This window comes from Trachypithecus francoisi, unplaced genomic scaffold (assembly GCF_009764315.1).
Source record: "Trachypithecus francoisi isolate TF-2019V2 unplaced genomic scaffold, Tfra_2.0 Lachesis_group5, whole genome shotgun sequence".
Taxonomy (NCBI): domain Eukaryota; kingdom Metazoa; phylum Chordata; class Mammalia; order Primates; family Cercopithecidae; genus Trachypithecus; species Trachypithecus francoisi.
Window position 1 is genome coordinate 62,924,538 of NW_022681470.1, and position 27,464 is coordinate 62,952,001.

Consider the following 27,464-nt stretch of genomic DNA (forward strand, 5'->3'; position numbering starts at 1 on the left):
CACATACCACTCCCCCTCCACACACAACACACACCACCCCCAGACACGTACACAATCTTGGTACAGGCCATTGACCCTCTGCAGGAGTTCAACTTCCTGCCTAGCCTGGCCCGTCCCCATCGCACATTAGGGAGCATCCCAGAGTGCACACAGCCCACTGTCACGGCTAGGCTGCCACACACCTCTCAGCCAGTCCAGTGTCACTGCCTGTGTGACTGTTTTGCGGACCCCATTGGACTGTGCAGTCCCAGGACTCCCACACCATGGGTGCCGCCTGGCGCCTGACCTTGCAGGGACCTGCTTGAGGTATTGCCTGTGGCTGGTGGACTCACACAGTGAGGGTTGGGGACTTCTGTTGAGTGGGAGCAAATGGCAGGAACAGTCAGCATTTCCCAAAATCCCCATGGGCGGTTTGGCACCCATCCAGGCCCAGCCCAGGTTTATTTGGTGATAAGATTTGGTTTTGTTTTTTCCCAAGCCGCAAGGGCGTGTGCCACCCAGAGCCCTGGCCTGGATTACCTCTGTTGTTCAGTGGCAGCCTGGAGCTGTGCCTCAGAGAGGGGCTGTGCTGGACACAGGGTGGTCTTATTCATCCTGGCCCTCTTCTTTACAGGGATGGGAATGAAGGACTCCAGGAGTGCTGCCTGTACACCCCCATCCAGGCTCCAGTGGGTGCCACTTGTCCCGGACTGAAGTCACAGCCCCCAGATGCTGCCTTCCTCTGCCAATCCCTATACCTGCTGGGGTGGGCACCGAGGGCTAGTCCCAGACTTGGGAGCAGGGTGGGAGTGGGGTGGGGGTGGTGCACAGGGAGGGCCTCTGTGTGGCCCTGATTGTTGGCTCAGTTCCCTCTGCTTGGGGGATGGGTTGAGGTGTCCGCTGGTTGTGACAGAATGGAGGCTGTGGGTTGTTAGCACCTGCAATCCCCACCCTACGTTTGGAACATTCTGTCCTGGCTCCTGAGTCTGAAGAAGGTGCAAAATGTGTGGTTTGGAACTCGCGTTGAATCTCAGCGTGGCTCTGGCTCTTGCAGACTCAGAATCTTTTCCATTCTAGCTGCAGTGTGTCTGAGATTCATTGTTTGCTAAGGATTGATTTCATGAATGAGTGACCTGCCCTCAGCGGGGCCCATCCTTGATTGAAGGCTCTGTTGTTGCTGTCTTGAGACTCTTAATAATGTCTGAACAAGAGACCTGGCATCTCCATCTTGCCCTGGGTTCTGTAAATTATGTAGCCAGTCTCAGTTCACTTTTAGTTGTCTGCCTTTTAGTATCTTTTTCATGTCAAACCATGTAGATGTATTTTTATAACTATAAAATCTAAGTAGCACAAAAGATAAAAACAAAGGACACATTTATTATTTATTGTGACCTTTAGAAATGGTCCACATGTCCACTGCAGTGCACAAGCTGCTATATACACACCACACTTGACAATCCAGTCTGCCTGACTCCCAGGACAGCCTGTGTGATGTGCAAAATGCCATTCCCATGAGGGCGCATCATTTTTCCCCGGGACTTCTGAAGGACACAGATAGAGCTTGTGCTCTAGGCCGCGCCCCCCCCCCCGCACCCCCGTTCCTGTACTGGCTCCATACTGGTGTCCAGAATGAGCCAGTTCACACTCCAGAGCCAGGTGTTGGGAGAATCGGCTCCCAAACTCCCCTGCTGATCTCCCCCTGACCCCTAGGTGTACCTTCCAAGTCAGATGACAGTCATAGGCTAACATCCCCAGCTCTGCTTGGAACTCAGGAAAGGATACTTCTGGGTAGAAGAAAGATTCTGCGGTGGGCATGGACTTGGCCACTGAAGACCCTGAGAGGACATCTTGCCCACCCTCTCTAGGCTGGGCCCTGTCTGTGCTGCCTGGAGCCGAAAGAAAAAGATTCCAGCCTTAGAATCTGCGGGCATGGACACTCCATGAGTTTTCTTGCATCTCATTCTAGCATTTACCACAGATGCTGATTTCTTGCCTGAGTCATGTATGTTGAAGTTTTTGCTCATTTCTTACTAGGCTTAAGAAATTGGAATTCTCTGCCTCACAGATCCCAAAGGGCTGAACATGCCCCCAAGCCCGTGAACAAACTTTGAGCATCTGAAGGACAAAACCCCAGCTCCTAAAGCGTTCATGAGCACCCACTTTCTGTTCAGCCTGGAAGAGAAGGAGCACTGCTGCCCTCTGGTGGCCAGGCAGCAGAGCATCAAGGAGCCTCCTAAGGGAACTGGGTCGTCCTTGCTTTGTCTTAGGGACAGTAGCTTTGAGTCTTAGGTCAACGGATGTCCTTTCACTGTTCCTGGAAAATGACAAGCTTGTTCTTGCCTCAGGGCCTTGGGCCTTGATGCTCCCTCTCCCTGGAATGTTCTTTCTCCAGCTCTCAGGTGACAGCTGCCTTCTCATTCTCTAGCCGTCAGACCAAATGCCACCTCCTCAGGGAAGCCCTCCTGGACCACTTTGTCTAAAATAGCAACTCATCCCAGCCCCTGCCACTCTATCCCATTACCCTGTTTCCCTTTGTTTATAGCACTTACCTGCTATTTGGAAGTATCTGTCTAGAGTCTGCATCCATTGCCTCTCTCCCTCACCAGATGTCCGTTCCAGGAGGGCAGGGTCCCTGTCTGTTTTGTTTGTCACTGGACTTCAATGCATTGTACATAGTAGATACGCAAAAATACTTGTCAAAGAGGTAAATAAATGCATATGGACAACAGCCACTAGATTTAAGCACAGCTTCTGGTCTCAAAACCGCACTGTGATACAGGCAAGGCAAATATCACCCCCACAGGACAGACAAACAAATCAAGACTCAGAGATTTATGTGAGTTGCCTGAGCACCCAGCAAGGAGGAATGAGCCAGGGCCCCTTGTGCCTCCTCCTGTGCTCCTTCAGTCCTCTACCCTGGAGGGAGCAGACGGGGTCTCAGGCACGAGAGCTTCTGCCAGGAGGTGAGGCAGGCCCAGCAAGTGGGGTCCAGAGCTTTACTCCTTAGTCTGCTTGTTGAAGGAGGCTGAGCTGTGCCATCGTCCAAAGCTTTGCCTGTGGCTGAGGGGTGTGAGGTGGGACGGGGTGAGGAAGGTCTGTCCACAGGAGGATGTAACCAGACTCCAGTCAGTGGCTGGTCTGCGGAGATACATGTTCTGGAGCGGGAGTGTTTGAGGGTAGACGGGTGGGGAAAGGTGGAGCCACGGTGGAAACTGTGACTTCTGCAGGGCCAGGGTTTGGCTGTGACATTCCGGGCTTCACCCAGACTCTGTCACTATACTCAGCCTGAGCCAGGGGCTGCCCTCTGACTCTGGGCCCAGCACCGGGTCAAGGGCTCTGACGCAGAGCCTAGGTCCCCTGCGCTGTGCTTGGGCAGGCAGTGGGGCTGGAGGGTGATGGTTATCTGTTCTCAAGCCTGGGATGACCAGGCCTGGGGTAGGCTCTGTTTCTGGGCGTCCAGAGCAGGCGTCCGGAGGTCAGCAGCATCTGCTCCTTGACTGGTCTGGTGAGAGTTTGATGGATTCTGTGAGGTGATTCTCAAAGATGCTCTGGTACTGGGGAAGGAAAGAGAGGCCAGCATTCATGTCCTGAGGTGCAGAGAGCACCGCCCACCCTTCATTTCTTAATGGGCCTCAGAGCCTGGGCTCTTGTTTCCTCCCCATTGTACTTCTGGGAAACTGAGGCCCAGACAGGGAAGCCACTGGTGTTCCCCACCCTCCCTCTTCCCTGTGTTCCCCCTCCAGCCTCTTCCCAGGAGCCCAGAGCAGGTCAGTGTCTGAATCAGCGGCCCAAGTCTCCTGACCTCCAGCAGTGTCCTGTAATTTTCCATTCTCCAGAGGGGACAGCTGAGGTGTCATTTGGGCTCAGGCAGAGAGGTGATGGCCACTCCTCATTTCTCCTGGAGACCTCTTCCCGCAAATATTCCAATACCCGCGACCTCCTTTTCACTCTGCCCATCTCCCAGCTTCCCCTACTCGTGCCTGGAAACACCCAGTCAGTCCTCTGTCCTGGCTGCGTCCAGGGAGCCCTCCCTAAAATGGACTCAATGTTCATCCTGGGCCCTTTTGCTTCTCCAGCCTCTCTTGTCCCAACAAGGGTTCAGAGGAAGCCCCTTCTCAGTCTGCCAAGCTTCTGCCTTTCCACCTGGCTTCACTGCTCACCAAGAGCCTGCCCCCTGACCCAGTTTAGGGGTTGGGGTGATATGGAGGAGGCCCTTCTTTAAGCAGATGGGTTCCTCAGGCTGAAGGGTTTCTTCTTCAAGGAATCCCATCTCTTCACGCTGCTATGGCCTCCGCTAGTCACCGAGCTCAATCTCCTTCATGTTCCTCCCACAGCCAGTACTGTGGGCCTCGGGTGAGTGATGAGCATTCACTCTGTGTGGAAGGGGGTTTGTGCTACATTGGCGTGGACCTGAGCAGGGGCGGAGCCTCCTGTGTGTCACGCAAAACTGTCCCTGGCAGTCCATCTCAAGTGTCCTTCTCAGGGAGGCAACTTCCAGCGACAGGGGTGCTGCCTCCTCCTCTCTGATTTTATCTCCCTGGCAGCTCCCAGGCTCAGGCCAGACACCCAGCTGGTGAATGCTCGTGACCCTGGACCTCAGGAGGTGGTGTCCAGCCCTGCCTCCTGCACCTTGATGATGCCGGGCCCCCCACATACATAAGAAGATCCCTTGACACCTCATCACTCCCTGCCATCCCCAGACTGAGCAGTAATTTAACCCGATGGCACAGAGCTCGTGATGCTGAACCTGGGGCCCAGTCCTTCGTCACAAAGTTGATTTCTTGGGGATCCCCCATCTCTCACTCCACCCTGGTAGGATCTTGGGACCAGCAGAGCAAGTGCCGTCTGGGGTAGGTGTGAGAGACGTCCTCATTTGTTGCATGGGCAAAGCCTGAGGTTTTCATGCCAGTGTTGCCCTAATAACATCCGCACCCTCCCCAGGTCCAAGTCACCATTGAGCTCTTTGCATTAACGACATCATTTTCACTGACAATGGCAGCATCTTGTGCCTCAGATCTTCTGCAAAACCTCCAGGCCATAATTAGGTTTCTATGTCATTCTGTTCTCCAGGCCCCAGGCCTCTTGACAACTTATGAATCTAACTGTGCAAGTAATAAAATGCTATTCCAATGCTTGCAGCATTTCAGTGGGGGTGTGACTGTGGGAGTCTGTCCCTGTCCCCCCCAGTGGCCCAGTGGCTTTGCCTTAAGTCCTGCATCCTGAGGACCGTGTAAAGCTGCTGTGATTCACCGAGCAGCCACCAGCCAGCCCGCTTCCCTCCACTGGATGTGGTGATTCTGTCTTTTTCCAATTAACCCCAAAAGAACTGGGCCTCTAGGCAATATCTCATGCTACTGGAGCTGGGCCTGACAAGCCCCAGCAGGGATGGTAATGCTAACTTTTCCTCCCCCTCCCCTTCCCCTCCCCCTCCCCTTCCTCTCCCCCTCCCCTTCCTTTTCCTTCCCCTTCCCCTTTCCCCTTCCCCTTCCTTCCCTTTCCCCTTCCCCTTCCCCTTCCCCTCTCCCTTCCCCTTCCCCTCTCCCTTCCCTTTCCCCTTCCCCTTTCCTCCTTTCTTTGACAGGGTCTCACTCCTATGGCCCAGGCTGGAGTGCAGTGGCATAATCATGGCTCACAGTAGCCTGACTTCCTGGGCTCAAGTGATCCTCCCACCTCAGCCTCCCAAGTAGCTGCGACTACAGGCACGTGCCACCATGCCCGGCTAGTTTTTTATATTTTTAGTAGAGATGGAGTTTCAACCAGGCTGGTCTCAAACTCACGGGCTCAAACGATCCATCTGCCTTGGCAGATGTAATCTCAAAATGCTGAGATTACGGGTGTGAGCCACCATGCCCGGCTGGCATTGCTAACTTTCTAGGAGCAAAACGTCACCACCCCACATCTTTCAAAGCCGGTGGGTATCTCTTCTTTAATTATTAGGGCATCCTTCATCATATTTTGTAATAACTGAATACCCTAACCCTTGAATGTGGCTAAATTTGTTACTAAAGTAACCTACCTACCCTCTTTCCTTTCAGAATGTTAACTGAACACCTACTCCGGTCTCTTTCAGAATGTTAATTGAACAGCTACTCTGGTCTCTTTCAGTATGTTAACTGAACACCGACTCTGCTCTCAGCAGGTGCCTCACATATTGCTCTTTTTACTACAAGGCTCATTTGCAGAACTCAGACGTTTCCACCTGGTGTCTTGAGGAACCTTGAATTCAATATGCTCATGTGGATGTCATTACCCCTTTCTCTCATGAAGCCCCTGCTTTCTCCTTTGTTCTCTGTCTTGTTTGGCTCATGGAATCACTAGTCCATTGTCCCTTCATTTGCCAAGCTAGAAACCTGGTCATCAGCCTAAACTGCTCCTGTTCCTTTCTCCCTGCATCTGACCATCATCAGCTCCTGACGTTTCTACCTCCAAAGTCTCTTTAATTCACCCTCACCTTGCCAGCTCTATCCTCTCACGCCTGGACTATCACAGTAGCCTCTTCATCACCACCCATGGAGCCCATCCTTTTGGCAGCACGAAGCTCCCCTGCTGAAAACTCTGTGACACAGCTCCATTTTAAAACAGCAGGTAATGCCCTCTCTGCACTACAATAGTATTTTATTTAACCCTCACAATAACCTCATGGGGAAGATATTATTATTTGTACTTTAAAGTTAGGGAAGTGGTGGCTTAGGGAGGCTGCACGACTTGCTCAGGGACGCACAGTGAGACGTAGAGCTAAGTATAAAGCCAGATCGTTCCAACTTCAGAGCCCCACCCCAGTTGGGGGCTCGCTCCTTATTGTAGAAGCACCTCCCACATCCTCCTCTCAAAACACCCTGGGCTGGAGCAAATGAACCCACAATCTCCCTGGGAAGGAAGGGAAGTTCCTTATAGGAATGCCTTTGAAAACTTTTCTTTGACTTCAAAATCTGTATTTGTAAACTTCTGTTTCATCTTAAGAATCGATGTGAATTTTACATTCTATGCCGAGTTAAGTGTGTTTGTTTTTATGTGAAAATGTTTCTCCTTCAAATTTCTAAGCAAAAAAGACACTGCAGAAAGTCGTGCCCTGTTGGGTTTCAAGGTCCTGGGTGAGCTCCTGAGTACCCTGGGTGGCCTAGCAGTGCCATGTGGAAGGCGTGGGCCTGTGGTATGGCGTCTGAACTCCTGGTCAGGCTTCACCAGGCCTTGGTGGCCTTGCTGGCTTCATCACGAACTCTGTCCCCATGCTCTGACATTCCTCCACGCCAGGTTTCTTCTTCTGGCCAACAAGACCCACAGTAGGTGTCTCCTGGAAGCCCCATGAACTCATGCCTGGGTCTCTGGCCTTGGCCTTCTCTCTGCCCTTCTTCCCCTCCAGCTTACACCCACCATGGCCTACCATCTCCACCTGCAAACTGTGAATTGCCTTCCAAACCTTCTGACATGTCACTTCTCCGAGCAGGCATCCTCACTCATCCTTGCCACCAGCTGCCTGGGAGTCACCTTCTCACCTTAATCACACCCCCCACAGCACTCACGTCACTCCGGGACAGTCACTTATGGATATCTCACTCTACTGACCTCAAGGGCACTAAGGGTTGTATCTCCAGGTCTAGCCTGACAACTCAATGGATATTTATGGACTCAAATTATTTTCGTTTTATAGAGAGGAAATGGAAGCTCAGAATAGTCATATGTCTTGCCAAGGGGTCCACTTGAGAGCACCAGGGCAGGATTCAAATCCAGGTCAGTCTGACCGCAGGTGCCACACCCGTGACTTCCAGACTTCAGATCAGTGCACATGCCCCGTAAACATGGGGGACTGACATGGATTCTACCCATTTAATCTTTTGCCAAGAAAGGGTGTTTAAAAACAACAACAAGCAGACAAGCCACTGTCTACTAAACAGCACCACGTCATAACAGCGACAGAGTCAGAAGGTCCTAATTTACCCACAATACAGTAGGAAGGACATCATTTGAAGAAGAAAGGATACTCCCTCCCCAGATAGCACAGGTGCTAACCAGGCACAGACACGGGCTGTGGGCTGATGGACGCTAACTGATGACTAAGCATTTGGCAGTCGCTGCACTGTGCTTGTGGAGGATTATTGATCATTATCACCACCAAGGGCAAACAGCATTCCTCAGCGATCCAGGAGGACGGCAAGAGCAGGCACACCTGTGCTTCAGGAGCAGCCTACACCACCCACTTCTTGACCAAGCACTAACAGATGGACACCTTGCTGCTTTCCCTTTCCCGAGACAGTGAGGGCTGGAGGGGAAGCAGAGGAGCCAGTGAGGGTCAGGGGAACCCTAAGATCAGGGCTCTGAAGCCTGAGGATGCCTAGCTGGGATCTTCTCCCTGAGCAGCCGCTAGAGGTAGCTGCTGCCTCTCTCTGTCTGGGACAACCCCTCACTGGGCCTGGAGAGCTTTCCAGAGCCGCTGCAGAAGGCATCCCATGGGGGCCGTGGAGGCTTCCACTTAGGGGAAGCCTCCAGTCCCCTACCTTTGTTTGCCCATTTCCTCAATTCAGAACCATGGCTGCGATGATCCTTTCCCCTCTCCTAAGAAGCCCATGTTGATGAGATGTGGCAGAACGATGACACAAGCTGAGCCCCTCCCCCTGCCAATCCCAGGGCTTCCAAACTCCACACCAGACTGACATTAAAACCACGCCACTGCTTCCAGGCGGCCTTCCGTGGTCTTCCCCACCTCCCTGCAGAATTCAGACGTTTTCACCTGGTGTCTCAAGGAACCCTGAATGCAATGTGCTCACATGGACGTCATTACTCGTTTCTCTCATGAAGCCCCTGCTTTCTCCTTTGTTCCCTGTCTTGCTTGGCTCATGGAATCACTAATCCATTGTCCCTTCATTTGCCAAGCTGGGAACCTGGTCATCAGCCTAAACTGCTCCCTTCTCCCAATCCCTTCTTCACTTTCCCTCCTCCCCACCCCCTCCCCTGCCCTGTGGCATGGGCTGTCTGTGTGCCCCTCCTCTAGGCCCTACCCCAAGTCCTGTCCCACCATGCCACACTGTATTACAATCACTTAGGGGCCTATCTGCCTGCCTCTTCAGACAGAGGGTCCCGGGGCCTGCACAGTGCCTGCCACACACTCTACACATTCTTGACGAACCTTCATACCTAGGGGTCTACGTCTATTCATCTTTTGGATCGGAAGATGTCAGCAACTCCTGCAGGTTTGATATTTCACTTGGGTGAATGCCTGGCACCTCCTGCCAATGAAGATTGGACTAGACCATCACTTCTCAAACCCTTCCTCAGTTCGGATCTCCAGGGCTGAGGTACAGGACTGGAGTTTTTAGATACTCCACAAGGGATTTGGTTAGCTAGCTGGATTGACAGACCGCTGACTGCACGCTCTAAGGTAGCTTTCTACCGCTGGCATTCTGCGGTTCCAGAACTGGAGTGCTGCTGAACCCATTCCATAGCTAATTAACTGAGACGATGAGCAATCCCGTCCCACCCACAACCCTGCCCGTACCCCAGATGTTCTTCTCTGGAAGCACCTGAGACCCTCCCCAATCCAGGGGGCGGTCTTGGCAGGTCTCGCCACCACAGCCACTCACCCTCAACAGAGCCCGACTGGCCAGCATCTCAAAGGCTTGCACCACATTGATGTCATTCTTGGCACTGACTTCAAAGTAAGGAATATCTTTCTCTTTACACCAGCCTTGAGCTACTTCCTGGGGTACCTGAATGAGGGGAAGAAATAAGCATGGTTCCTGTATTATCATCATCACCATCACCACCATTGCCACCATCACATCCTCACCATCCCCAGCAGGGCCACCACCACTCCCATTTATTGAGAACCTCCCAAGTGTCTACAACTTTAAGTATAAATGTAGGAGGTGGGCACTGTTAGCTCCATTTCATAGATGAAAAAACGGAGGCCTGGAGAAAAAAAAAACTTGCCCAGAGTTTGTGAGGTTGAGCAGGATTTGAACACAGGCCTGGTGGAATTACAGCCCACTGCACTTTGCTGCCTTCCTAAGGCCTAAACTAAGAGCTTCTTCCACCATTGCCTCCTTTGTCAGTCCCTTCAAAGGGAGCTGCGCATGAGAGACACCAACCAGGAAGGGCTGGAACTGAGGACTTTCTTCTCCAGCCCAGCTAAGGAGGCTCACACTCAGGAGGCCTATTGCTGGGCAGAGACTCGGGTCTCGGCTGACCCTGCTTCCCCCAGGGTAGGGTCCTAGGAACAATGAATAAGCTCCTACTATGGGCCAAGGCACTGTGTTAAACGTCACTTTATCACGTATGAACCCATTTCATCCTCTCCATAACCTTGTGAGATGGGCATTGTCAGTTCCACTTTATAGACAAAAACACTGAGGCTCAGAGAGGTTCAGCAACTTGCCCCAGATCACACAGCTGAGAGAAGGCAGAGCTTGGATGCGGCCCCAGCTCAGTGCTCCCCCTGACATCTGAGTTGCCCTCTACAGGGCACTGCATAAGAACCATGCCTCTCCTTTTCTGTCTTCCTCTGGGAGCTCAGGGTCAGGAACTCAGCTCTTGGCCTGGCATATGCGAGCCACTAGGCACAGGCTGAATGACTACATCTCCACTCAAGTGCAAACGGTGTTCAATTTGTGATGCTGGCCTGGAAATGCTCTGGAAGCCCTCTGGGTTACTTCCAAAGACAATTGGTACGCCGAGTTTGATGTCTGATTATTTGGGGAAGGGGAAATGACCACATATTGAGCATTTGCTGAGCCTGGTACTTTATAATCATCATTTCAATTTATTCAGGGGAGCCAAGGTCTTTCTCATGGAGAAAGGCCCATTCCACCCCTCTCTCAGAACACAGTGCAGGCCGAGGCAGATCAAACACTGCCCCTGTTTCATTGCCTCTGTGGCTCCTGCAGGTCCTGGGAATGTCTGTCTTGCTGGGATAAAAAGTCCCAGCTGATCTCAGCTGACCCTTTCCTCTGACTTACCATGACCAGATCTACCCAAGTGCCCGGTTATGACAGACTTTTTAATCTCATTTCTCCCTGCTCTCTGTTTGGTTTCGAATGATTGCATACAGACTCCGAAATATCATTGTGATTATGTTGCAAATTAACATTCTTTTTATATCTCCCCCTCCTACCCACCCCAACCTCAGAAAGCTGGCCTGGAAAGAAAGCTACCCAGACAGTATTTTTCACTTTTCTCTTCCAATCCCAGAGACAGTTGCATGATTTTTTAAATTGTCTCATCTTTTATTTATAAAATGAAAGTTATTTATAATTTAGGCTCTGACTCTGAAAATAAGCTCAGGGTGTGATAGCTGGGGACTTGGGAAGTATGACAATTCTGCAAGTATTGCTTGCATTAATGTTGCTTTTGGTCAACAATATACTATTGACATTTCACTTTTCTGGTTACAATTTTGCTTGTTCATTGGAAGCCAAACATTTGAGAAAATTAGTCCAACTGGCGTCATTTTATTTATGATGCTTTTCCATCTCATGTGCATTTAAAATAATCGATCATACAAGTGCTAAAATTAGCATGTCAAATACTAATTACTAAACCATTAAACCATCACTAAAAATAACAAAGGATATTTTTCGAAAGCATGATCTTAAGTCTACGGAATCACTGGTAAATCAGAAATTACCCACCTGAGCACAGAGCAAATAATTCGTGCCCCAGTGAATAAATTCCTGGTAGCACAGATGCCAGCAAAGCTGTTCTTTCTAACAAACTATTTTTTTCCCTATTACCTTCTGTAGAAGGAGCAGAGATTTTTTTTTTTTTACGCTAAATCAGTAATTTCTTTAAAATTATTCTGGCTATATATGCCTGTTTTTATTGTGGTAAATATACCTAGTAAAATTTACTATTTTTAAATGAAACACTTTTTTTTTGCATTTTTGTTTTGTTTTGTTTTTGGAGATGGGGGGGTCTCGCTATGCTGCCCAGGTTGGTCTTGAACTCCTGACCTCAAGCGATTCTCCCACCTCAGCCTCCCATAGTGCTGGGATTACAGATAAAATGTACCTGACTCATCGTAACCATTTTTAAGCATACAGTTCATGGGTATTCAGTACATTCATATTGTATTCACACTGTACATTCCCCACTATTCATCTTCAGAACTTTCTCACCTTCCTAAACTGGCTATATATATATTATAAATATGTGTGTGTATATTTATGCATGTATATGTGTGTATATATGATGTGTGTGTGTGTGTGCGGCTTTTTTTTGTTTGTTTTTTTTTTTGACAGTGTCTTGCTCTGTCGCCCAGGCTGGAGTGCAGTGGTGTGATCTTAGCTGACTGCAGCCTCTTCCTCCTGTGCTCAAGAGATCCTCCCAGCTCAGCCTCCTGAGTAGCTCAGAATACAGGTGTGACACCACACTCAGCTAATTAAAAAAAAATTTTTTTGTGTGTGGAGATGATGGGGTCTCGACATGTTGCCCAGGATGGTCTCGAACTCTGAGCTCAAGCTATCCCCCAACTTTGGTCCTCCAAAGTGTTGGGATTACAGACGTGAGCCACTGGACCAAACTGCAGTACATTTTTAAATACTCATTTTCTTCTTATTAGATAGGAGAAGCTGCTGTATTTTGCCAGCTGTCCCTTGGAGATAATAATAAGGAGGATCATTTCCTCGTTCCATTATTTCCATTATGGAAATCACATCCTTCCCATTATTACTCAGTCTCAGGAAATCTGTGTTCTGGTCTCCGCCCCGCAGAGGAGGTAATGGAGGCATATGGACCAGGTGGGCGGGTGTGAGCCCGCATATGCGGGACGGGCTCCGAGGAGAAGGCGCCCCACAAGAACGTACCTCTTGGCTCCTTCTCCATGTCAACACCTGGCCAGGGGAAGGCAGAGCCGTTGCTAGGTTTGTGCAGAGTAAAGACATTTGAAGGCTGGCACTTCCCAGCCTCCCCTCTTGGGGCTTTATAGTCCCAGGTCTCAGAATTAAAGTCCTTCCGCTCTCTCCCACCCACCTCCTCCTCTCCACGTCCCTGTTCTGATTTCACTATCGCTCAGTGCCTCCTCCCTTCCCCTATCCTAGTCCACCTCCCTACAAAGCCCTTCCCTGGGCCTACCTTGTTGGGAGACAGGCTCCCCTCTCCTCCATCCTCTCCTCAGCCCTCCTCCATCTTCTCCAGGGACCTCCCTGTCTGGCTGAACCCTGGCTTTTCCTAGAGTCATGCTTCCCAAGCGCCCCCTCTTGCCCTCCCCACTGGGACTATTTGCAGACTTTACTCATCACAGATGCCAGAGAGGGGGCTGGCTTGCCTGGTGCCTCACTGCCTCTTTCAAACCTTTGTTCTTCCTCTCTCTGGACACCAAAGCTCACCCAACCCTGAGGCTTGGATTGGACCCCCTCTACTCCCGCAAGTCAACACCTGCCCTCCTCACTTTGCCAGATGCCCCTCATTCACTAAACACTTGCCATCTAGTGAGGCTTCCTAATCCCTCAACACACAGAGGCCACCTCTCATGGTAGCCTCAGAAATCCTTTGCTGCCCACATTATCTCCATGTTAGCCTCTTCCTCTCAGGACCTCTGTAAAAGAAGAAACCTGGTCTCCTGTGCCCTGATCTCCTTTCCCTCAACCCCCTCAGGCCCTCCCTCCTGCTGCCCTGCTCCCCAGCCTCTGCCACCCCAGCCCTGGCCCTTCCGCCTTCCCTGGTCCCTCTTCTTTCCTTCATGGTTTCTTGGTGCCCTCACAGCTCTGTCCTTCCTCTTCTCTTGGTTGGAAAAGCCCTAGTCCAAAGTTCCTTGCTCCTGGCTTGTACCCTACACAGACCCCACCTCAAACTCATGGTCTCCTCCTTCGGTGGAGTCCTTGGTGTCACCCATCAGATCTTGTCCTTGTCCCTAAGTAGCTCCTCCTCCCACTTCTCCCAAGAGTAACTGGCAAAGCTTCCTCATGGTTCTTAAGCCTCGTATTGGTTTCCTCCCTTTCAACAGAAGATGGCACCTCTTATTTCACTGACTCTTGGTCTTGAACTCCCCCAGCTTCCCTCCTCCCACCCTACAGACATGAAACAAGATGGAAGTTAAAATGAAAGTTTTGGCAGAGGCACAACAACTGGACAGATGTCAGAGATAAAGCAGGTGGAGACAGTCCACCCTGGGTACATATTCCCAAAGGCTCATGACCAAGACTCTCTTGGATGACTTGAAATCCCACAGCATGGATATAAAAGGCATGAAAATGAGGATTAGGAGGGATTTCCTTGGAGAGAGTTATATTGTGGGTACAACTACCCCTGCTTCTCCCAAGAGGAGGAACAGGTAAGGACTCACCTCTAGCTGAAAGATGGTGTTGAGGAGAGTCGTTAATGTACAACCCCTGGAGTTTGGTAGACATGGTGGACTGGTGTCTGACACATACCTGAGATATCTGAGGCAACAGGCAAGAGGGCAGAGAGAGAAGAGGCTGCACCGAGCACCAGCTTACCCTTGTCCCCCAGTGGAGCCAGAATGCATGTGTGTACCTTGTGAAGGATATGTGGATTCAACAAAGAGAGAGAGAGAGCAAGAGAGAGAGAGAGAGTGCACAACAGGCTGGGGCCGGCTAAATCCCACTTAGAAACTGCTTGGAGGAAAAGGTGACCCCCATGGGGTGGGGATGCTGAAAGCTAGCGGTTGGGGAGGAGAATGCAAGACACTTGTCATGGGAGGTACAGTGAAATGCTCCCAGTGGAGACTTCCAAAGGACCCACACAAGTGACCCACAGAAGAAAGAGCTTGCAACACCTGTCAGGCCAGAGAGTGCGAGACTGTCTTCTTTTTTTTTTTTTTTTTTTTTTTTTTGAGACAAAGTCTCACATTGTTGCCCAGGCTGGAGTGCAGTGGTACGATCTCGGCTCACTGCAACCTCCGCCTCCCTGGTTCAAGCGATTCTCCTGCCTCAGCTTCCCAAGTAGCTGGGATTACAGGCACCCACCACCACGCCCAGCTAATCTTTTGTATTTTTAGTAGAGTCGGGGTTTCACCACGTTGGCCAGTCTGATATTAAACTCCAGACCTCATGATTTGCCCGCCTCGGCCTCCCAAAGTGTTGGGATCACCGGCGTGAGCCACCGTGCCCAGCCAAGACTGTCTTATGATAGTACCAGTCAAATTAGAATTGCCCTGCTCTCCTGACCTCTTCTCCCTCTTCCTGCTTTACTCTTGACAGGGTCTGAAACTGGAATTGCTATCCCAGATAAGAGGAGGAAGTGTGGACATCAAGCTTGGCCGTGAGATTCTAAGGACCTATTCCCTTTCTTAGACCACAAGGTTCTCACCCACAGCTGGTCCCAGTGGGGGAAAAAATGGAGACACCTTGCCTTTGAATGAACTTAAGACCTTGCTTATTATCTGAGGCTGGATATTTGTAATTAGAGAATTGACATGGAGTTTACAACCTGAAGTGACCACGGAACAGATGACTCCTAGATCTCTATTTCTAGCACATACTTCTCCTTTGAAATTTCATTCTTATGCATTCCAAAGCCTGCTGGCCATTTCCAACTAGTTGTACAAGCTCCTCAAACTCAGCATGTCCAAACCAAAAATGTTTCTTTCTCTGTGAACCAGAGGCTCTCCCTTCTGTAGATGGTAGCTCAGTTGGAAGCACCATCCCTCCCTCCCTTTCTCCATGCATAAACACACTTCATCATGCCAAATGATGCCTCATTTCCATTGCTTTTCTCAATTTGAACCATTGTGAAAATGCAGTTCAGACATGATGATCCAGTTCCCCATTACTTTTCCCTATTTGAAACACTAAAAAGAGAAACTTGGTTTAAACAGCTCTTTTTGGTGGCATCTGGACTTTTGGCCCATGAGCATCTTTTACAAATTCAGTCTGCCATATTCTTTCCTCATTAGTAGGCAAGGATTAAAAGTGCTGTCTTCTCAGTGCCCTGTAATGGTAAACACAAGTGGGGTCACTGTAGTCACAGGGCAGACCAGCTGTTAAGCGGTTAACCCGATGGTCTGGAATATGGTTCAGCTAATAAAAAAATTATTACTTCCCCAGAATACTTGTATACCCAAGAATTTATAACTGCAGACCTCCAACTTGACCCTAGGCAGAAACCCTGTGCTACAGATTAATTCAAATTCCACTGAGACCTGCCTCCTGCCTACATCTCATGCCTTAACTCCTCCGTTTCCTGTCTCTGGACAAAATTGCCTTTAGTTCTCAGTTTATATCATGCTGTTTATTCAGCCCAGAACCCAACTCTTCTAGGAAGCCTGTCCTATATTCTAGGCTTGGGTAGATGCCCCTTTATTGTGGTTCCTTAATGCCCAAGGTATATCTCTATTATTTCATTTACCATATTGTATCGTAATTATAATTTTATTTTATAATTATCTTTTAAAGTGTCTGTATCCACTACTAGACTGTGAAATTCCTGAAGTAAGGACTATGCCTGATTCAGCTCTGTATGTGTGGGACCTAACGCTGTGCTGGGCACATAGTGGATGCTCATATAATATTTGTTGAATGAATAAATGAATGAACAGTACCTTCCGGTCTGCCAGATCGATCTTGTTCCCCAACAACACCATAGGGTAGGACTGCTCCATGGGGACAATCTTGGCTAGGACGTCACCCCGCCAGATATCCAGGGCTTCAAAAGACTCCAGGTCGGTGACATCAAAAGCTAGGATGCAGCCATCGGAGCCTTTGTAGAACGTGGACACCATGGAGCGGAACCGCTCCTGACCGCCAGTGTCCCAGATCTGGAGGGGAAAGCAGCCGCCCCATGGGACTGTGATGAGTGGCTGGAAGGTGGCCCAGCTGGGTTACATCATGTCAAGGCTTCTTGTGCTGGGTAGGGAGCAGCAAGCCCTGGTACAAGTTCATATGGTTCTTTCACACCGAGGCATCTTGCCCCTCCCACACACATACACTCCAACACCTTTGCGGTAACATGTAACATCCTGAGAGTAATTTCACATCCGACCTCTCATTTTTCCTCTGGGTCATCAAGGTGGGAATTGTTATTCCCATCTGACAGATTTGGAAACTTGGACCTTGGGAATGTCTTGCCTAAGATCACCTGCCAAGTTTTCCAGAGAATATGAGACTAGGCATGGGGACTCTCAACTCCTGGATTAATGCCCTTCCTTCTGGATCAGGCATCAGCTTTTTTTTCTATAAGGAGCAGATAGTAAATATTTTAGGCTTTGCAGGTCATTCTGTCTCTGTATGCCAATTATTACTCAACTCTGCCATTATAGTGCATAACATGATAAATTAATCAATGGGTATGGCTGTGTCCCAGTGCAGTCTTATTTACAAAAATAGGAGGTGGATCAGATTTGGTCCATGAGCTGAAGTTTGCCCATTTCTGCTCTAGACCTTTCTAGCTCTGGTGCACATTGCTACATGAGTGGCTGTCGGGGCGTGGGGCGGATTTTCAGTGTATGTACTTTGAAGAGGGAAAAGGAAGGTTGCTCACCTGTAGCTTCAAAGTTGTGTCACCCAATATGATAATCTTGGAGAGAATGCTGGCCCCCAGCGTGGTCTGGTATTCCTCGTAAAACGTCTTGTGCACATATTGGTGAAGGAGGGAGGTCTTTCCCACACTGAGGAAAATTCCAGACACATGTGAACACACACATGCAAACACACGTGCACATGCTTCCATACCATTCTCAGAATCTCCCCAGGCCCCTCTTGCCACTGTCTCTCCCTGAGATTCTGAATTTCAAATTTCTGTGGTCCATGGACCATACTTTGAATAGCAAGGGAGTAGGAAATGGTTTCCAGAAGTAGAAGCCAAGCAGAGTGAGCAGAGTAGTCTGGAGACAGTGGAATATCTTACAGTGATGGTCAGGTTTTTTCTGTGTGTATAGGACGTGGGAGGACAGATAGATGCTAAATGGCTTGCCTAATTCACACAGCTGGTTACTGCAGAGTCACTGCAGATCTAGGACTAGAAACCATCTGTTTACATACAGCTTCTTTCTCCCAACTAAGCTTTTTGGAGGGTGGGATACTGTTGCTGGTGTCACCCTGAATCAGAAAGGGACCTACGGGAGATGGGAACACACCGGGAGTCTCACTGGCCTTGGGTGAGGGGCTGCTTCCCAACTCCCAGAGCTGAGCTTGGCTTACCCAATGGCTCCGACGATTATGAGTTTCAGGTCCACCTTCTTCCGGGGATTCATGGAGGGGCTTCACAGCCTGTAAGGAAACAGAGGTCATCCACATGCTGGCCAGTGTTCCTTACAGCCATTGTCACTGAGTGTGGCCTCTGCTTTCCCCTTTTCAATGGGCAAGTTCCTGCCCTGGAGACCGGGTGGGGTTTTCCGAAAGAGGCACATAATTCAGCAATCTTCATACATCTTCTCCCTCACTTTCTCTAGGGGCCTCCCCAAAGCTGGAAGGGTGGTGACCCTCCAGAACGGGTAAATCTCTCATCCCTCAGCTCTACCAACCCAGCTCTTGGAGGCAGCCTGGAGTGCCAAGAAGGCAGGACCGGATTGAACACAAGCCTTGCAGACAGCCCAGCCTGGAGCCAGGGATGGAGGGGCGTGCAGGAGGAAGAGATGGGGGTGGGCAGGACAAGGGGTCCATTGTCAGGACTGCCCAGAGGCTCTGGGTGGAAGAGTGCCCCTCCCCCAGTCCGAGATCTTGCTGCAACTGCAGAATCAAAAGGCTCCTCTCTAATGCAGCTGGCAGGGGTGTAATTCATCCATGTTTCTGGAAAGCTATTGGCAGCAAGTGTTGAGAGCCTTAAAAATGTTCCCGCCCTCCACTTCTAGGAATTTGTCCTAAAGAAATTATCTGAAATGTGAGTAAAGACTTGTTCAAGAATGTTCTTCACTGTACTGTTTATAAATATCCAACACTAAAGTAGTGGTTAAACCATAGCACACAATGAACTATTAAGCAGCCATTAAATGGAGTTTTTGAGAATATTACAATAATATGGGAAAACGCTTGTGCCCTAGGATCTAAATAGGATCCTAGGATACCTTAAAATCTAAATTAGAAAGCAGAAGATGGTAAACCGTACACAAAATACCACCCTAACACTTAAATGAGTTCCCACTTGTATAGAAAAAGGCGTGGAAAGAAATATATTAAAAATTCCAGCAATTCCACCATAGGATATATAGACAAAGGAAATGAAATCAGTATGTCTACACTCCCGTGTTCACTGCAGCATTGTTCATAGTAGCCAAGATATGGAATCAACCTAAGTGTCCATCAACGAAAGAAAATGCGGTACATGTACACAATGGATACTGTTCAGCTTTAAAAAAAACTTACAATTTATGACACCATGGGTAAACCTGGAGGATCTTATGTTAAGTGAAATAACTCAGGCAAAGAGACAAATACCATATGATCTCACTTGTATGTGGAATCTAAAAAAATTGAACTCATAGAAGTAGAGAGTAGAACAGTAGTTACCAGGGGCTGGGCTGGGTGGGCAGTTGGGGAGATGTTGATCAGAGGATAAAATATTTCAGTTGGCTAGGAGTAAATTCAAGAGATATATTACACAGCATGGTGACTACAGTTAACAACAATGTATTGTATTCTTGAAAATTCCTACTAGAGTTTATATTGTCCTCACCACTAAAAGATAAGTATGTGAGATAATGCAGATGTTAATTACCTCAACTTAGCCATTCCACAATGTATGCATATTTCAAAACAACATATTGTACATGGTAAGTGTGTATGATTTTTATCTGTCAATTAAAAAATGTAGGTTATTAATTCTGGGTGGTAGGAAATTACATCATTTTAATTTTTTTCTCTATGCTTTTTAATACGTTCTTTTTTTTTTTTACAATAAATATGTCCTGTTCCTATAAGAGAAATGTATATGTATGTGTGTGTGTGTGTGTGTGTGTGTGTGTGTTTAACAAGGTAAAGCAAAACTGTTGTAGGATACATGCTTAACTGGCCCTTTATTTCACCCATTCATGCACATATGCATATGTACTATCCTGGACTCCTGGGTCGTTTGTCTTTGGATGCACTAAGCTTACTGAGTAAACCTTGATTTGACTCTGCTCAGATGAGGTGTCAAAAGTTGGCCAGCTTGTATTTCCCCTAGTACTTGGAAAAAAGCTGTAAATAGGACATCCTGAGGTGTTGGTTCTGGTTCTCACTTTGCCACTGTGTGACCATGGGCCAGTTACTTCCCCTCTCTGAGTCTGGGCTTTCCAACTGGAGAATGAGCCAGCTAAGCCCCAAAGACTCAAGATGTCTTCTTGGTGAAAAATGCTTTATCTGCTGGAGCTGGACCTCATTGGCCATGAGAGTTGTGCTTGGGACACAAAGTTAAAACGAGAAGACCCCAGAGATTTAGGATTGTTAGTGCCCCCTTCATGAACCATGTCATGGACTGTATTAGTCTGTTCTCGTGCTATAAAGAACTGCCTAAGACTGGGTAATTTATGAAGGAAAGAGGTTCAGTTGGTTCCATGTGGCTGGGAAGGCCTCAGGAAACTTACAGTCACGGTGGAAGGGGAAGCAAGCACATCCTTCCTTACATGGCAGCAGGAGAGAGAAGTGTATAGCAAAGTGAGGAAAAGCCCCTTATACAACCATCAGATCTTATGAGAACTCACTCACTATTATAAGAACAGCATGGGGGAACCACTCCCATTATCTAATCACCTCCCACAAGGTCTCTTCCCCAACACATGGGAATTACAATTCAGATTACAATTCAAGATGAGATTTTGGGTGGGGACAAAGCCAAACCATATCATGGACCAAAGGTGATTTGAAGCTCTGCTCAGAGCTGTTTGTCCCAGGAGCTGGAGTTGGTGGCACTGGGACTTCTGCTGTAACCCAAGAGTGCTGGGTTGGCATGGTGAGCAATGGGTCTTCTTGACGGTCCATCCATTCATGCTCCAAATGCCTACATGCATACTGCATGCAAAGTCTTGTACTAGACACTGGGAACAGCACAGAGATGGAGCAAATAGGAACTCACCATAGGGAGTCATCAAGGAAGAAAGGACAGGGGCTGAGTGATGGCACCAGAGAGAAAGTACACAGCACCCCAAGAGAGGCACAGGGAAAGTGCTTGAGAATTCAGCAGAACTAGGTCCTGAAGAAATGAAGCATGTGGTTGGGGAGGGAATGAAATATCCAAAGCCTTGGGAACAGATGAATGGAGAAAGTGGCCGATTTGCTTCAGGGAAGGATGAGGTGAAAGGTGTAAAGGAAAGGCTGGAGAGAAAGCAAGGTTAAGATGGACTGTGAATATCTGACCAAAGATCCTGGCATTGACTCGTTCATTCATTCATTCATTCATTCACTCAGCAAACATTTCCTATATTCCAACATGTAGAAGAAGGCAATTCAAGGCTTGAACCTGGGCTGGCATTTTATAACGGATGCTGCTGTCCATGAGGGAAATCAGTCAAAGGAGAAATGGTTCAGAAACCCCTGAAAAAGCATGGCTCTCAAAGTATTTGTTATCACTTTGGAAGGGGCCTAGGAGCAAAGGGAAGCTGTTTCCTAAAGACTGATACAACATGCTAACTTAGCTTTAAAAAGCAACACAACGCCTTAGAAAGAAAGTCAGAATCAAAGGCAGGCAGGAAAAAGCGGGAGAAGAGGCAGCACAGGCTGAGCCCCTGCAGTGGGCTGTGCTAAGTATTCTACCAAGGGCAGGCCATCTTCACCATCACCCTCTGAGACAAGTACAACCAAGCTCCAAGAAGCTGAGTAATCACAACTCACCCAAGCCTGCACAGGGTGTAAGTGGAAGAGCTAGTTTTTGAATCAAAGGCTGAGAAGGCAGGGTGTGGTGGCTCAAGCCTGTAATCCCAGCACTTTGGGAGGCCGAGGTGGGCAGATCACAAGGTCAGGAGTTCGAGATCAGCCTGGCCAACATGGTGAAACCGCATCTCTATTAAAAATACAAAAAAAAAAATAGCTGGGCTTGTTGGCACACACCTGTAATCCCAGCTACTTAGGAGGCTGAGGCAGGAGAATCCTTTGAACCCGGCAGGCAGAGGTTGCAGTGAGCCGAGATCACGCTACTGCACTCCAGCTTGGGTGACAGAGCGAGACTCCGTTTCAAACAAACAAACAAACAAAAAATGCTAAGAAGACTTTCCTGTGTCATGCCTCCTAATTATCAGAGTTTGAACCCATAGAATCTGTGTGCACAGGAATCTAGGGCATTGGGCTCAGATTTGGTGAATTTCAACAAAACCCTAGGAGAGTTGGAGAAGACAGAGAAAGGCTGCCAAAGTGGCAGAGAGGTACAGTGGGGGTAGAGAGAACTGGAGTTGCCCAACAGGAGCTACATGTAAGGACTGACCACAGGGTCAGAGACACAGCATGCTAGGCAGAGGGCAATGCTTTCACACGCTGTCACAGGACCATGCAGCAGTGCTGGAGTACATCTCATGTTACAAGCTAACATTTGTTTGGTGGGCACTGTGCTGAGGGCTTTGTGAATACACAAATACCCAATAGCATTGTGAGGGTTAAACAAATTATACATTATTATAATACACTGAACACATAGAATACAATATTCATAGAATATTGTTATACATTTACTGGCACAAATTAAGGACTCAAGAAACGTTAGTTATTTTATCGCACGCGAAGATAGCCTGTGAGATTGATACTATTATTATCTCTGTTTTACCATTGAAGAAACGGATGCTTAGAGTGGTTAAGCAGTTCAGCCCTAAAGATAGGAAGCCTGCATGTGTCAGAGTGGGGTTTGAAGCTGGGATTGGAGTCCAGGCCTAACCCGAGAGCCGGCTCTCTTAACTACTGGGTTCTACTGTCTGTAAAACTAGAATGAGACTTACATGCCCTGCTCCATAGTGCCCCTGTTAGAGAGCTAGGGGCTGGATGGGTGAGGGTTTGATGCAGGGAGGCCAGCAGTGTGCTTAGGAAGGGAAAGCTGGGGCAGGACAAGGAAGGTAGAAGGTATATGTGAGACATATAACAGTAGGTCGCTATGCACAATGTGTAAAGCACTCATAGATAATAAAAGGCAACACACCTATCAAAAATGGGCAAAGAACATGAACAAGTTACCAATTGAAATCTTATAAAGAATTAGTAAGCTTTGAAAACACACTCAACCTTACTATCAAGGAAATTGACATTTCAAAATACCATTTATTTTCACCCAGTAGAGTGACAAAAATTTAAAAAGATTGATGACAATGTTTGGGGTTGGCAAGTGTGTTGGGGAAACACTCTTGCATATTGTTGGTAGAGTATAAATTAGCATGGTCTTTTTGGAAGGCAATTGGACAATATCAAAACTTAATATGCACACAGCCTAGGTTCTCATTCTAGGAATCTGTCCTACAGTAATACTCACACATATGCTCAAACACATATTTGTACAAAGGTGATTGCTAAAGCATTGTTGTAATCTAACTGTCCATCAGTATGAGACTCTCTACATAAAGTCTGATCCATTAATACTCTGGAACAATTGGCAGTTTTATTTTTTATTTATTTATGTATCTATTTAGAGACAGGGCCTCATTCTTTTGCCCAGGCTGGAGTGCAGTGGCGTGATCATAGCTCTCTGCCACCTCAAATTTGTGGGCTAAAGTGATCCTCTCGCCTCAGCCTCCCAAGTAGCTGGGACTACAGGTGTATGCCACCATGGCCAGCTAATTTTTTATTTTTCATTTTTTGTAGAGATGGAATCATGCTTTGTAGCCCCAGTTGGTATCAAACTCCTGGCTTCAAGTGATCATCCCACCTCGGCCTCTCAAAATATTGGCATTACAGGTGTAAGCCACCACGCCTGGCCAAGGGCAGTTTTAAAAAGTGGGAAGCTATACATGAGGCCTTTAAGTAAGAAAAAAGAAAATCACTGAATGTTTTATATGGTGTGATACAGAAAGCTAAGGGGAGATATACATTAAATGATTCATAAGAGAGATGGGAAAGGTAGATTAGAGGCTGAGAGTTATCGTTTTATGTTATATATGTTTTGCTTTAAAATTTGTTACACAAGCCTAAGTTGTTTTTGTAATTTAAGACTATCAAATAATCACTTAACATTTCTTTAAAAAGACGTGTGGATGGCAGGCCAAAGTAATTTGAGTGTGATTTCAGATAGGACAAATTCCTTCTGTGGGCAAGAGAGTGAGGCCGTCTGGTGCCATGGAGTGATCGTGACTTCAGGACTCAGAATTCTCATCCCGGCTCCACACATTTGTGACCCTGGGTGGGTTACTGAACCTTGGGGCATTTGTTCCCTCATGGGTAAAATGGACATCACTCATGGCTGTGGCTTCCTCTGCAGGTGACATGTGTCATGATCTTATAGCACAGCAGGGTACCCAAGTTGGGAAGGATCCAGATAATTGTTTGCCAACTGGGAGAGGGGGTGAGTCTAGAGGCCAGGGCCCTGGTTGGTCATGCTTGCCACTTCCTAAGGTGTAAGCACTTACACCATGGCTGACTTCAAGCCAGCAGCATGGAGCCTGCTCCAATACACTCCTGCAAGGACCTCAAAGGTCATTGATGCCAAGCACCACCCTGTGCTTGAGTCATCTCTTCCACATCCACAAAAGGTAGAGCCAGACCTGCCCCATGGAACTGCCTCCCGCTCCTAGGAGTATTTCTCCTGAGGGCCACAGAAAAAGTGCTCAAGATCCTTGTAAGTTACCTCGCCCTTACCTTTGGACTCCTGCATCCCACCTCCTCCCTGCTTCTTTCCCCTGGATGCTCACTCAGGGTGTGCTGCTACTGCAGGTTCTCCTACCCCATCCCAGAAGAGTAGGAGTTGCTGAGGCTGCTATTTTATAAGAGCCTAGTCCTTGGGCCCAGTGTCACTAGGAACAATGAGAGAGTGACTGGGACCAGGTCTGTGGGAAGTGGGGGTGGCTTGTGGGGTGACACAGGCTGGCTCGCCTAGGAGGCACATGCGGATCTCATACAGTGGTTGGAGTCCCTTTCCATGTCATCTCTGCTGGGCTTTGGCAGTAGCTGTCATTTTAAGCCTCATCCCACCCACTCAGCTGACTCAGATGCTTCAAACCAGGGAATCCTCCTAGAGGCCAGGCTGAGTCATCCTCTACAGTTAAGTAACAGTGAAAAGCAGGATTGAAATGCAAGACTCTGCCTTCTGCCAGCCCTGGTCCACACAGAGCAGAACTTGCAGTGACTCACTCCCCACTGGAGGTCCCTAACTCTTTCCCCTTCTGCCTAGCAGCACTTCCAAGCCTGGAGTCCTGGTCCTGCCCAGTTGCCAAAGCTACAGGGTAGCTCAGCCCCTATGGAGTGAGAAGGACTGAGTTGTTGCCAAGCCCCTGGGCCTGGGACCAGCCCTCCAAAAACATTGGAACCCCCTTCGCTCTCACTTCTCACTTCCTTTCTCTCCTTACCCCGCTGACTCCAACCTGAAACCAGGCACAATCTTCTGTCCCATGTGTGTTGGGAGGGGTATCACTTCTGCTGACAGGAGACTAGTGAGCAGGGGCAGGTGAGGATTCTGAAGCAGACAGAGTCTCCTGCCCCCATCATACTATCTTACCAGGCTCTTGTCCACTTTCAGCACCTTCCCTTCCGATCCCATACTTTGGAAAAGGACAAACATATCCACCCTAAAAAATAATGGGACCTACAGTCGTGGAAGCAAAGTTTGTCTGTGAAAAGAGGCTATGTAGAGAGCACAAGGCTTTGTTACCTCCCAGTAATGCTCACAATTCCGCCTCACCCACCTCAACCCTAGCAGGTCTAGACCTGCTCCCTCTGGGAAGAGCACCTACAGCCCTGGTTTCAGGAGGCTCGGTGCTCCTGTCCTTTAGGTTATTTGTGGGTCTTGTCTCCTCGAGTAGACTGTCCATTCCTGGAGGGCAGGGCTGTGCCTCACACCTCTCTGTATCCCACTAAAGAGCCTGACCAGTGCTGGGATTCTAGAGGTTTCCATGAACAACCACCCATCCACTCATCCATCCATCTGTTCATCTGTCCGGCACAGGCAGTGTGTGCTTACTAAGCCCCAGCACTGTGTAGGTCTAAAGATATAGACAAGTTACTATCTCCATGGGAACTTTTTGGTGGGACATTGATCTGTAAGCCCAAATAAATTATTTGTATTAATACATAATACCTAGCAATTATAGAGCACTTGCAGTTGACAAAATGCCACTGAAGTCCAGTGGATTCCTGGGTAAAGAACAACTAGTTGGTGGTAAACTGGGTATAGAACCCAGATCCGTCCGACCCTAGTCATTGGCTCCCCTGGCATTGCAGCACTGGGCAAGGAGAAATATTTATGATTTAGAACAGGAGGGACAATTTCCTACTCCAGGGGCCAAGCTTCCCCTGATGAGACCCTGGCCAACACAGTTGCGTCCCAGAAGGCACTCTGTCAATGTCACAAGGGGACTCTGGGTGCCAGCAGGGTTTTGCTTTCAACCAGGGCTCTCGTTTCTGTCAGGTCCTGCAGGTTTGAGACAGCAGCGCTGCCCTCTTCTGACGGGGCCAGCAGCTGCATCCTGGGACTGATGGCCTCTGTGGGTCCCCGAGCTGGGCCCCAGCTCTTCGCACAGGCAGGGAAGTCCTTTCTTGCTGCCACACCCCGGGAGCTTCTTCAGGGTGGGATCTTTGGGCTGGATCTAAACTCTGAAGCTGCCAGATTGGAAATCTCATCCTTGCATTCCCTGCCTCCACTCCTCCACCCAAACACCCAAATAACTCCCAGGGCTGCGGGGGCAGACAGAAGCACTGAGACAAACTCCCGGGGCACTTACAGCTGTGGCTGCGCAGCACTCGGCCTTCGCGCTGAGGGCGGGTGGGAGTCCTCGCTCAGTCTCCTGGTCTCTTCTTAGAGCGATGGTCTCAGCAGGGCCAAGCAAAAGGCTTTGGGACAAAGACGGGCCAAAAAAAAGTCTGTTGAAGCCACGCCACTTCCCTCTGAGTTTTCCTCCTCTCCCTCTCGTGCACAGACTTGGGAAAGTTGCAAAAGAGGCTGGGCCGGGTGACCTCAGCTGTGTGGGTGGAGGGGGTGGAGTGGAATGGAAAGGCTGACTGGATTTGGGCCCTTAAAGAATTTCATTTATAGGAACCCTGGCCCATGGTGATGGGAGCTGTGGGTCAGGGGCCTGCAGGGTAACATGCCCCATTTGTGGGCTCTATAAACAGCCTCTGGTTGGCTTTAGAAACTTCTGCTTCTGCTGCTGGAAGCCACCCAGTAAAGGGGCCCTTTTGTTTTCGTTGAGGTTTTAGATACACATGGGTAGAAGATTCAGTCCTACCATCAGCCTGGTAGGAAGAGGTTCTGGTCCTCATGCTTTGCCCTTACCCCAGTACCTGTACACACAAACACACACACACACACACACACTCCTCCCCTACGCCAACACACACAGCACACACACAGATAAAACACATACATGCCACACACCACACACACTACCCACACACACCCCACACATGCACACCACACAAACAACACCCACACATACCAACCATAATATACACACAATATACACACCACACACACATACACACTACATACACAAACACCACACATCA

At 48.7% G+C, this 27,464-nt stretch overlaps 1 protein-coding gene and 1 long non-coding RNA gene across 3 annotated transcripts in view; one reads left to right on the top strand and one right to left on the bottom strand.

Moving 5' to 3' along the window:
• LOC117074940 overlaps window positions 1-2,706 on the top strand; it is a 43,857-nt gene extending 41,151 nt beyond the window's left edge. Inside the window, exon 4 of the long non-coding RNA XR_004433783.1 lies at window positions 614-2,706. This is a non-coding gene — a long non-coding RNA (uncharacterized LOC117074940). The remainder of the gene's footprint in view (window positions 1-613) is intronic.
• Window positions 1,337-26,912, bottom strand: RAB7B (RAB7B, member RAS oncogene family). Of its 2 annotated transcripts, XR_004433780.1 has the most exons (7): window positions 26,681-26,912; window positions 18,066-18,134; window positions 17,407-17,533; window positions 16,469-16,684; window positions 9,555-9,680; window positions 2,529-3,533; window positions 1,349-1,865 (listed from the first exon to the last, which is right to left on the bottom strand). XR_004433780.1 is itself a non-coding variant. In XM_033196893.1 (6 exons), the coding sequence occupies exons 2-6, from the start codon at window positions 18,116-18,118 to the stop codon at window positions 3,456-3,458; spliced, it is 600 nt and encodes a 199-aa protein (XP_033052784.1). In that variant the 5' UTR covers window positions 18,119-18,134; window positions 26,681-26,912; the 3' UTR covers window positions 1,337-3,455. The 2 variants fall into 2 exon arrangements, 1 of the variants encoding a protein (XP_033052784.1); XM_033196893.1 differs by having other exon boundaries at window positions 1,337-3,533.
• Window positions 26,913-27,464: the final 552 nt, after the last annotated feature.